General features: G+C 34.4%; 1 protein-coding gene across 2 annotated transcripts; it reads left to right on the top strand.

Annotated features, from left to right (window-relative positions):
- Nucleotides 1–801: 801 nt before the first annotated feature.
- LOC112501099 (translocase of chloroplast 159, chloroplastic-like) lies at nucleotides 802–5965 on the top strand. 2 transcript variants are annotated; one of them, XM_025104753.1, is made up of 3 exons: nucleotides 802–993; nucleotides 1132–4409; nucleotides 5843–5965. In XM_025104753.1, the coding sequence occupies exon 2, from the start codon at nucleotides 1160–1162 to the stop codon at nucleotides 4370–4372; it is 3213 nt and encodes a 1070-aa protein (XP_024960521.1). In that variant the 5' UTR covers nucleotides 802–993; nucleotides 1132–1159; the 3' UTR covers nucleotides 4373–4409; nucleotides 5843–5965. The 2 variants fall into 2 exon arrangements, with proteins under 2 accessions (XP_024960521.1, XP_024960522.1); XM_025104754.1 differs by lacking the exon at nucleotides 802–993 and having other exon boundaries at nucleotides 1003–4409.
- The last annotated feature ends 6735 nt before the right edge of the window (nucleotides 5966–12700 follow it).

The raw sequence follows: 12700 nt of genomic DNA, 5'->3' as shown, positions 1-12700 counted from the left end.
ATATATATATATATATATATATATATATATATATATATATATATATATATATATATTATATTTTCTCATTAAATTCGAGAACACAATGTAAGCTCCTAACAAACCGTCCATAACTAACTTTTCAATAAGTTAGCTTATAAAACCACAAGAGTGGTGTCTTATTGGTTTAAACTTGAGCTCAAGAGGTCAAAAGTACCTAGAGGTCTCAGGTTTAAATATGAGAAATAAAATTCCCGTTGCGGTTATGGAAGTTCAAATGCAGTGACTCCAGGCTACTCGCAAAACATGTGATCGCCCTGGGTTTAATCGGCTTACATAACGGATTGGATATTCAGGTTAATAAAAAAAGCTAGCTTATAAATTAACTTATATTCATTCAAACGGATATAAAAAAAAATAAGTTAGGGGCCGTTTATCTAAATACTTACCCGGTAAACACTTACTGATAAAATTCAATACTATCACTTACTTATCGGACAAAATTTTATTCATTAAAACGCATCGTATGCAACATTTTATCCCGATAAGCGTTAACTATGATAAAAGTCTTTGTCCTCACTTACCGGGTAAGACTTGAAATTTTTACTTTCACTCGTACCGGGTAAGATTCTTAATCTTTTTTATATTCATTCGATAAAATAAATTGATTTGATAAACGCTTACCCAGATAAAGATTTGGTATATTACCCGTTACCTTATAATACTTTTAGCTGTGTTTTTGTTACTTTAAAATCATCAGTTGTTTAAATGCTCGATAAATTATAATTGCTTGATATATCCACAAAAAAGGAGACTGTATCTGATTGGATCGATTCGAAGTAAGCTCATCGAATCCATATGCACGCCATTGATCCAAAACCAAAATTAGGGTGAAGAACACATATATTTTCGCCTCCTATTTTGGATGCAAAGATTCCTTCTGCAAATCTTACAAAAACACTACTCGAAATTCACTCTCTCTCTAGAATTTCGTAGCTTGATTGCATCAACAAGGTACAAATTTCTTGTTCAGTATTTTTTTGTTTTTGTTAACTTTGTTCATAGATGTGAATAATTTTGTTATAAACTTAGGGTTTTAATTGTTCAATCTGATCCTCTATCGAGTAAGATTGAGTGTTTATTTTCATGTAGCTGATCTACTTGGATTACTCTGTGAAGTATGAAAGAACATGTGGATCGTGATATGCCTGATATTGAGAAATCTAGTGTGATTGTTGAAGAGAAGGGGAAAACTGAGGGGGGTTTGGGTGAGAGAGATGAAGGGGAGGATATGATGGTGGATGTTGTTGGTGCTGATGCTGTTGATTTGGATAGTAAGGCGAATTCTGTTCGATTGGTTGAAGAGTGTATGCAGAAAGAAACAGAGACTCGTGATCTGAATATGGATGTGAAAGAAGAAGTTGCAGGTTCAGGTGAAGAAGATGTTTGTCATGATTCAGTTGGAACTAGTGTTTTAACTGTTGAGAAAGTTGAGGTTCGAGATTGTGAAATGGATTTTGAATCAAGGGGAGAGTCTCAAATTGGTGGAGGGGATATTGCTGTAATTGATGAGAATGAGCTAATGGAAAGAGGTTCGAGTCTGGAGCAGCGTGTAGAATCTGTTGAAGAGTGTACGCGGAAAGAAGCAGAGATTCGTGATCAGAATATGGATGTGAAAGAAGAAGTTGCAGGTTCAGGTGAAGATGTTTGTTGTAATTCGGTTGGAAGTGGGGTTTTAGCTTTTGAGAACGTTGAGGTGACAGTGAATGAGGAAGGTTTGAAAACAGGTATAGAGGTACAAGATTGTGAAATGAGTTTTAAGTCAAAGGGGGAGCCTCAACTTGGTGGAGGAGATATTGCCGGCAAGGAGCAAATGGAAAAAGGTTCGAACATGGAGCAACATGTAGAATATGTTGAAGAGTGTATGAAAGAAACAGTCTCTCATGATCTGAATATGGATATGGAAGAAGCCGCGGCTTCAGGTGAAGATGTTTGTCACGATTCAGTTGGAAGTGGGGTTGTAGCTTTTGAGAAAGTTGAGGTGACGGTGATAGAGGAAGGGTTGAACACAAGTTTAGAGGTAAGCAAAGACGTTCTTCAAGGCAATGATGCAACTGCTTGTGGATCCTTGGTACATGATTCTAAAGAATCGTCAATTGGTGGAGGAGATATTGTTGTAATAGATAACAAGGATTTAACCGAAAGAGGTTCAACCGAGGAAGTTGTGGCGCAGCATGTAGAATCTGCTGAAGAGGTGGCTGACGGAGATCGTATGATGGATCAAAAAAACAAGAAAGAAGCTGAGAATTTAGATTCCTCAGAGATTGCAGAGTCATTGAAAGTTGACATGATAGTTGTGCAGGATGGTTTTGCCAGTAAAGATGAAGCTAAAGAAACTGTTTCTGTGGATCCAAGTTTAGTTTCTGCTAATAATCAAGATTCTTCAACTGAATTGGCTAATGTAGGAACAGATGAAGTTGCTGAAATGAGCAAAGAAGAGAGTCTACATCCAAAAATTGAAGCTATAAACACAAGCCGAGAGACTCGTCTTGTTGGAGGAGAGAATGATTTGATAGATAGTGAGGAGAAATCAGATAGAGGTTTGGCCAAGGAGATCATGGAACAGCCTATGGAATGTGATCAACAAGTGGGTGATGAAGATTGTATGGTGAACGAAAAGATTGGAAAAGAATCTGAAGCTTTAGGTTCCTCAAAGATTTCAGAGCCTTCGATCACAACAAATCCTGGTTCTGAGGATGTTGATGTTGTGGTTGTAGAGGAGGGTTTAACCAGCAAAGATGAAGTTCAAGTTGGTGTTTCTGTGGATCCAAGTTTGGTTTGTGCTGATAAGGTGGTCAATTCAGCAACAAGTGAAGGTGATGTCATTGCACAAGCCGAAAATGTGGACCAACAAGTTGAAGTTATAGCAAACGATGCTCAAAATCTTGAAAGCGGAACTGGTGTTGAAGATTCCAAATCGGCTGTTGACACATCTAGTGGAGAGCCTCAATTTGGAGTAGAAACTGCTGTAATAGATATAGAGGAAACAGAAAAGGGTTTGACCGTTGAGGCTGAGGAGATCGTGGATCAGCATCCTGAATCTGTTCAAGAGAGAATTCATGGAGATGATGTGATGGATGTGAAAACTCAAAAAGGAGATGAGGTTTCAGATTCCTCAAAAATTCCCGAATCATTAACCGCAGCCAATCTTGGTCCAGAAGAAGTTTTAACCACGAAAATTGAAGCTCAAGATGGTGATTCTGTTGGTCAGAGGCTAGTTTACCCCGATAATCAAAGTTTATCGACTGAAAACTCAGACCTGCGAGCTGAAGTTGGTACAACGAGCAAAGATGAGAGCGTGCATCCAACAATAGAAGTCGCTTCACGCACTGAAGTTGATGAAGTGACGGGTTCTGAAAAACAGAAGGATCTTGATTCCATTTCTGATGATTCAGAGAACAAGCCGAGTCTACATCCTGATAAAGTACCCACGGATCTAGGTTCAACTCCTAAGCCGTCCTTTATAGTTGGCGAATTCATTCAAAGGATAGCGAGCCAGCTGACTGGGCCAGGGCCACCGTTAGTTCTGAAATCCAACAGTGATCCTGATGGTCAACATGTTGACCAACTAGTCGGACCCGAGAACTCCCAAGGGGAAAGGACGATTATCGAGAATAAGCAATCATCCGTAGCTGAGATGCTATCACAACTGCACTTGGTTGCTCAAGATCCTATGAAAGTGTACAGCTTCTTAAATACCATCAAACCATTCTTCCATGATCGTAGAACAGCTGTTGGAAGACCATTCAGTGTTAGGAAGAGAAAAACGTCCAATGAAAACGAACCTGAAGAGTTTGAATTTGATGATGTTAATGATTCTTATTGGACGGATAGGATCGTTCAAAACCATTCAGAAGAGCAATTGTTGCAAGAGAATCAGAATGGAGGGCAAGAACAGCATGCTGTGGCTTATGAACCAGATAAACCAGCAAAAGCACACCGTAGATCGAATAAAAAGCGGTTTTTGTTTAGTAATCATGAAATGGGGTTAAAGGAACAATCAGAGCTTGTTGAGCGAAGGCAGAAAAATTTGGCAACGGAAGTCGTGTTGAGGTTCCCAGAGGGTATCTATTTTCCTTCGGAAATTCATCTAAATAAAATGTTTAGACGGTTTGGGGCTTTGATGGAATCGGAAACCGAAGTTGATAGGCAGAACGGGCGTGCACGAGTGGTGTTCAAAAAATGTTGTGATGCAGAAGTTGCTCACAGTAGTGCCGGAAAGTTCAACATATTCGGCTCGATCAATGTAAATTATGAGCTCAATTATACCCCGTTAGTCTCGTATAAACCTTTGCTCCTTTCGGTATTACAAGATTCGATGGATACAACCTAATGTCATTGCTGCAGAAGTTATTCTTTTCAGACATCTGGTAACATATTGTTTCTCTTTCAGTAGATACTTGACTAGAGGGAGGTTCGGGGAAAAACCCCAAAACAATGAAAAACTGAGTGACACCCTGGTAACCGTTCATCTGTACGATATACACATGCGCATACAAGTAATTGAAGTTGTTTATGGTTTCTATGCACGTGTGCATGTTATGCACAAGTACATACCGAACAAATTACTTGTATGCACATGTGCATACTGTATAAATGAATAGTTACCAGGGTCTTTCTCATTTTTTTTCATTTTTTTACGGTTTTCCCGAACCCGACCTACTTGACTATAATGTGAATCGAGGAAAGTTCAGTTGCAAACTTATTTTCCGTTGTGAACTGGCGGACAAAGGAGAGTGCGACACGTGTCCCCATTTGTTCCCACTTATTATGAATAACGAAGGTGAATTTTTTTTTTTACTAGCATTCAGGATGAATTTTATACCATTCATGATAAATATCCCATGAACGTTTGGGACACTTGGCGTGTGCTTTTGGTTCACGACGGAACTTACGTTTGCAATTGAACCCTCCCCTATGTCAATTATCTTGCTATAATGTTAAAATTTCTTTGATTTTTGTTAAATGTATAGTGGGTTAGGGTAAAGATCCAACCAAAAAAGAACCGAAAACAGGGGAAAACGGATGAAAAAAATATATCAAAATGGATGTCAAATTAAAGATAAAAAAAGTAAGGGTTATTTTTGGTGTAATTTGTTTTACTCCAATTCTTTGTTTGTATTTTGCTGATTTTCGATTTAAAAATTAAGGCAAAATATTTTGTATTTTTAAGAAAGGTGGTTATGACCACCTTTTTAATCACATCTGTTGGATCATCTTAGGCCAATGGTTCAGATGAGTGCTTCAGTTCTTTTCCTTTTCCAGGGTCCTCTCTGGATCTCATCCCTAATGGTTTATCTGCCATTGGTTTAATCATATTCATGACGTAGCTCTTATAGTTTTAAAAATCTCAACTTTTATGAGAGTTCCAATGTTTCCCTAAGTTTGATAAAAGATGTCTGTGTGGATTATTCTGTCTGTATAAATTGAGAAAGGTATTTTTTTAGAAGCGTTTTTTCATGGATGAAAGGATGTGTTTTTTAATTGGGAGGGACAAGTTTGAAAAAAACTTGGCTTTGTACACAAAGCTCTCCCTAGAAAGCTTACTGAATAAGCCACTTTCTATTATCATTAAGCCACTATATAGCTGACTGAATAAGTTGCGAGTCTCATTAAGCTGCTAACAAACAATCCCAAAATAAAGTTCAGATGTAGGGTTTTAGGGTTTATGATGGGAAACAGCCGCGCTCTACCCTTTGGGATAGAGGACAAGTCTGCATACATCTCATCCTCTGACCCAGCTTTCGAATAGGATATACTGTGTTCGTTTAGTCTGATGAGTTTGGATGTTTAAATTGTACAGGTAAAACATACAGACACCTGGGAAAAGCATAGTATGGTACATGAAAGGCAAGTGTAAACTTAATTCTGCTTTGAGAATCCTTCTTTGCCTTCAATAAATAAAAGTCCTTATATTATGCTGTGTTCTCGAAACCTTTATTACCACGGAAAAAGGAAAAGAAACGGAGGGAAAGTAAAAATAATCGTGTTCTTGAAGATTATTAAAATTACAAAACTATCCAACATTTTATTTTAAATGATACATTTTTAAAGGGTATATTTGTAAAATTGACAACTTTTTTTTTTCTTTTCTATCATATTCAAATAACATGAAATTCCTCTTTCGTTTTTCTATTTCCTTCCCTTTCGAGAACACAAATAAAAAGAACGTTTTCGTTCCGTTTCTTTTCCTTCCATGTTAAGGAGAGTTATTGTCTATACCTATTCCGATTGCCAAATCCCATCCCAATTACTGTTATGTCGGATTTAACGATCCTTTCTGGTTTGATTGATATTATGTCAACGGGTATCCATCATCCAATAAACGCACACGGGATATCACAGTCACTGACTATGGAGCCGTTTATTAAACGCTTATCCTGTAAGTGTTTACCGGGTAATTTTTTTTACCAAATGAACATGGTAAGGGTTTAGAATCTTACCCGGTTAGAGCGGTAATAGGATGGAGAGTCTTATCCGGTAAGAGTGGTGAAAGAACGGAGAGTCTTACCCTGTAAGTGAGAGTGACGACTCTTACTCGGGTAAGTGCTTACCGGATAATTGTTGCATACTATATCCTTTCGATGCACTATAATCTTACGCAGAAAAATAAATTATAGTGTTGACTCATACCGGTAAGTACTTACTTACTGGGTAAACATTTGAGTAAAACGGCCCCTATGTCTTGATTGAGTGGACGTTGAAGCAAAAACTAAACGTCCGAATGTTAGTAAAACATAGAGACGAAAGAAGTGCTTTTGTTTTGATAGTAACATCTATCTGTAAGTTGTTAACAACACTACACTAGATAAACCTGTTGGGTTGTGGTGTACTGGTTAAGAATCAGGGGATGTAATGAAAGCAGCTCATCATCCTCAGGTTCGAATCCAGGTGCTACCAAACCCTTATGGCCATAGAGGTTCACATGCAATGATTCTAGGCCGTTCGTGGTCGTCTGAGGGTTTAGTTGGTCGGCCTAATACTGACTCGAGTATCTACGGTTAAAAAAACACTCCACTAGATGCATCATTTTATGTTTTAGTTTCCTGAATATTGGAAAAGAAGAAATCTCGAGAGTCAATTTTGACTTTTTAAAGTCAATTGGATTTTATTTTTACTTGTAACTTTTTGAGACTCCATTTTGACTCTTTTTAAAGTCAAACAAATTAGTTTTTAACTTCAAAATACTCTAGAATTATTAAAGTGTCGGGAAAAATGGAGAAAATGGGGATTTTGGGTTTTTAACTACAAAACAACCTGAAACACGGTTAAATTGAACTAAACCACGATACAGCAACAAAGATCACTCAAGCCCGAAACCCGGGATGCCGGCAACTGGAAATACCCACGACACAGAAGGTATAAAAACCGACACGGGAAACCAAATGTCTTGTAATATACAAGCTTTCTGCATTCGTCTCGAGATGTAACAGTAAGATCTAGCTTGAATATCCGTGAATAAAAAATCTACAAGTGAAGATTTATTCCGAAAAACGACTTGGTTACGATGTTCCCATAATATATATGGCGTAGACCAAATAGTAGCTTGCCAAACATATTTCAACCAAGCCGAAGCTCGAGCTCCACCTCGACGATTGAAAATCTCGCTGAATTCCCAAGATTGTCGTCGAATCTCCATCATAAAAATAAACATGACCAAACTCTCGAAGCTAGTCTACACTTTAAAAGGCGTCGCTCTCGAGTCTTTTGATCATCTTTACAGCTCGAACATAAAACATCATCCAAATCGATCCCACGTCTAACCAAATTGGACCTTACTGGAATGTTGTCTTTGATAACCCGCCACACAAAAATGTTTACCTTCCTTGGAACCAAGTACTAATAGTTCCAATATTTAATAGTGATTTAGGAGCCGTTTACTAAATGCTTACCCGGTAAGTACTTACCACCGGGTAATTTTTCTCATATGATGAACATGGCAAGGACCAAGAATCTTACTTGGTAAGAGCGATGATAAGGATGGAGAGTCTTACCCAGTAAGTGAGGGTGACGAATCTTACCCATGTGAGCGTTTACCAGGTAAATTGTTGCATATGATACATTTTAATGTACTACAATCTTACCAAATAAAATAAATTATAGTGTTGACTTTTAAGTTTAAGCACTTACCGGGTAAGCATTTAGGTAAACGGCCCCTTAATGATATTGAAAGTGGTTTATATTTTATAAGAGGAACTTCATGCAAAGAATTAAGTTTTTTTTTTTTCCAAAGTTTCTTCCCAATTAAAAAACACGCTCATTTTATCCATGAAAATACTCATTCAAATACAGATAGATTAATCTAAATATACAATTTTATCTATACATGACTTAATAAAAAACCAATTACATATCCCTTAAGAAAAGCACACAAGTCTAGTTGATAGAGAAAACGGGATCTGATAAAAATAAGTGGATGTAACAGATATACGGATAAAAACAAGTTGGATTGACCCACCAACTCAAGGTGTGTCGTCTTTTTTTATAAATAATTAATGTATTAAATATTAATACAAATATTGTATTATTAGAACAATAATAGTTTTAAAGGGTGTTTGAGATTGTTTATATAAACAAATTAATTGACTTATTCCGGTGTGGTACCAGTAATAAACACTTTTGAGGGTTTGGATAAACAACTTATACCGATGTCAAACCGGTAATAAGAAGTTTTTGAAGAAGTTAAACCATTCTGACTTATAATAAGTTGATAAGTTGTTTCAAATAAGCAATCCCAAACACTCCCTTAATAAACTGACATACGATTATGTAATTATTTGAATGCATTTTAAATGTATTATAACCTGTTTTATATACAAATTCTAATTTAACCCGTTAGAGTTTATTATAACCCAAATTATATACTTTTAAGTTAATTAGTATAAACTATAACGAAACTTGCACAATGCAACAAGATACATATCGATTTTTATGTTTTGTTTTATTATGTCTTCGTCAATGTTATAATACAATTTTATATGGTATACAAAAAACGAGTAATTTTTTTAATAGAATATAAATTTGAAGGTATAGTAAAATTTTGAAATAAAACGTATCATTTTTAATATGAAATTAAATATTTATAAGTTTTTTTAACATAATTTTTTTAATTCAATTTTTTATTATAATTTTCATATATAATAATGAAGTCACTTATTTTTGGTTTAATAATATAGTTTTTTTTATAAAGATAATGATTAGTATTTTGTTAGAATTCGATAATCTATACTATATTGTAATACATTTGGCAAAAACTTTTAAAAATCATTTTGTATGCATGAAGTACTGTTTATTCATGTATATTACTTAAAATTCAAGATTACAAGTAATTTTACGTAAGTACAACTTATTAAAGTTTCATTTTGAAATTCGTGTAACTAACTGAAAATAAACATAATCAAATACAAGATAAACATTCATTTTAAATATATAAAATCTAAAATATAATTAAGATAATTATTGATTCTAACATAATGTTTTATTATTATCTTTATATTATTAAACCAAAAATAAATTATTTTGTTATTAAATCTAAATTAAATTATAACAAAGAATTGAATTAAAGAAGTTACATACAAAAACGAGAAATATTAAATAGTTAATCTGATATTAATATCGATTTATTTTTTTCAAATTTTTATGTTATCTTCAAATTCACTCAAAAAATAAAAAGATTATCACTTTTTAAAAACCACATAAAATCGTATTATATTGATAAAGACATAATAAAAACTAAACATTAAAATTAAGATTTATCTCGCTGCATTGCACGAGTACCCTTCTACTTATCCTAAATATATTTTAAATTTTTTATATTTAAAATGAGATACTTATCCAATATTTGATTATGTTTATCTGCAGTTAGTTACACAAATTTAAATATGGAGCTTTAATAAGTTGTACATACGCATAATTTACTTGTATTATCGAATTTTAAGTAATATGTATCAATAAACAACATTTAATATATATAAAATGATTTTTAAGAGTTTTTGTAAAATACTCTATAATATAGTATAAATTGTCATTCTTAAAAAAATCACAAATACCCAATAAAATAGCAAACGATAATATACAATTGCATAATTATATTATAGCATTAAAACTTAAGAAAACCTCCTAACAATTTTCATATAAGACAAAAATTTATTTAAAATGTTGCAATAAAGTCTATTTTAATTACTAAAGGGCGTTTGACCTAGCGATATGTGAGTTTTTAGCCTCCTAATAAGTTAAAGTTCAAATCTTAACAAAAATGGAAATGATATGTGAGTTTAGTTGTTCTATTTCCCGTATATAAATATTATATACTTCAAAAGAAAAAAAAAATCCGTTTTAATTTCTATATTAAAATACTTTTTTTTTCTCCAGTAGTTTAATAAACATTCAACTTTTTTCCCATGTTCATTTTAATTTGAAATCTGTAGATTTTGTAACTATTAATGATATTAATGCCAAATTAGGTTGTACTGTAATCATTAACTACGTAAAAACATTATATTAAAATCAACTGATCTCCTAAATATATCAGATAAAATAAGTGATAAATATCTGAATTTTCATCGATACAGTATTAAATAATAATTTATGAAGATCGATATGGGGTTTTTGAACGTGTGTTTTCAAATATTAATTACGACTATAAAAATTAAAATACAATGATTAGATACTTATTTAATTAAAATTACTGGTAGATACTTTCTACATTTAGGTCTTGTTTGTTTTTTTTTTCATTTTCAGCTCTTAACTACCATTTATGTCTAATTCGTTCAGACGTTTTGTAATTCAGACTGTTTTTTTTTTCCAGAATCTTTTATCACTTAATATGGTCTGAATAAATTTTTCTAATTTTTGGAAAGCGGACGACGCTCTAATTTTTGGAAAGTGGTCTCGTAAGAATTTAGTAACTCTTACTAATATTCTGAATTGCTTTCACGATGTTTCAGATCTGCGTATAAATTTTTCTAAATGCAATCTCTTTGGTATTGGAGTTTCGGAAGTGGAGGTTAACAGCATGGCTGCCTTGTTAACATGTAAGGTCTCTTCATTTCCTCTCATTTATCTGGGGCTTCCTGTTGGTGGTAACATGAAGAAAAAAGCCTCTTGGTATGTCGTGGAAGATAAATTTCTTAAAAAACTTTCTATTTGGAAGTCTCATTGCCTCTCCATAGGTGGAAGATTCACTCTAGTCCAATCGGTGTTATCTTCTCTCCCGTTGTTCTACTTTTCTCTTTTCAAAGCACCCAACTCTGTTTTAAAATCTTTGGAAGCTATAAGAAGATTTTTTTGGGGATTTAAGGAGGAGGAAAAAAGAAAATTACATTGGGTTGCTTGGGAGAAAATTTTAAGCTCCAAGTCTAATAGTGGTTTGGGAATTTTTAGTTTAAAAGCTAAAAATCATGCTTTGTTAGCAAAATGGGTTTGGCGTTTCCTGTCTAGCTCTAATGTGTTATGGAAGGATGTCATTTCAGAATTTTATAGTGAGGACGGTGGTCTCTTTTCTAATAGACCTTTGGTTGGTAATAGTGTTTGGATTTCGATTGTCAACACGTGCATGAATTTGGAAGTTGCTGGTCAAAACGTTATTCAATCGTTTTCAAAAAAGGTTGCTAAAGATTCTTCTTCTTCTTTTTGGAAGGATGCTAGCATCGGTCATGGCTCAATGTTGAAAGACCTTTATCCTAGGCTTTATGCTTTGGAAAGAAATAAAAATGATTCTTTCAAAGAAAGATGGATGTTTTTTAATGATTCTTGGAGTGGTACTTGGGATTGGAGATCTTCGATTAGGGGCAGAACATTAGATGATCTTCATGCTTTAGAAAGGCATCTCTCTCAAATGGCGTTCAATACTTCAGGTGAGGATGTGTGGTCTTGGAATTGGGACAAGACGGGAATTTTCTCGGTCAATCTCTTGTCAAAGTTAATTCAAGGGAAGGCCAATACAAGCGCTGAAAGCAATGATACATGCTTTTGGAGCCCTCTAATTCCAAAAAAAGTTAACATTTTCATTTGGCGATTCCTTAAAGAGGCTATCCCGGTAAAATTTAATATGTTTGCGCTGTGGCACTTTGGCAACTATGGAAATAGCGAAATGAAATTTTTTATGCTGAGGATGACGCCAAAATTAAGAAGAAAGGTGAAGACCCATTTCCTTGGGTTCAAAATTTATCCAAGCTATGGATGGGGACTAGGAATCGTAATTTCATTATCAATTGGGATAGTTGGACCTCTTCTCCTTATCTTGTTTAGTCTCTTGGTTTGTATTTGGTTTGTTTGTTGTTTGGTTTGGGCCTCGTTTTGGGGACTTTTTCTAGCCTTGTTTCCTTATTTTCTTTTCGTTGTATTGGACTCTTGTATCTGTTTGTATCTAGCTTCTTGCTGGAACTGTTCTTTTTTATCCTATTGGTTGGCTTGGTGAGGGTGATGGCCATGCCGAAGCTCTCTTCCTTGTCCTTCCTTTTTGCCTTTCAAAAAAAAAAATATGGTCTGAATAAATAAGAGGTAAACAAATATCTTAATTCCTCTTATTTTCAATTTTTTTTATTCTCTTTGGCTATTGATTCTTTCTCTACCACGAATGCTACTGTCCTTTCATCACCCATGTGAAATGCACACCCCACCTTCTCTCTCTCTCTCTCTCTCTCTCTCTCTCTCTCTATAT

This window comes from Cynara cardunculus, assembly GCF_001531365.2.
Source record: "Cynara cardunculus var. scolymus isolate 2C chromosome LG 17, CcrdV1, whole genome shotgun sequence".
Taxonomy (NCBI): domain Eukaryota; kingdom Viridiplantae; phylum Streptophyta; class Magnoliopsida; order Asterales; family Asteraceae; genus Cynara; species Cynara cardunculus.
Note: the sequence above shows the minus strand (reverse complement) of the source record. Positions and strands in the feature narration are given on the sequence as shown.

Bases quoted from the DNA above. Each gene is read 5' to 3' on its own strand.
- LOC112501099 (XM_025104753.1), top strand. From the start codon at position 1,160: ATGAAAGAACATGTGGATCGTGATATGCCTGATATTGAGAAATCTAGT.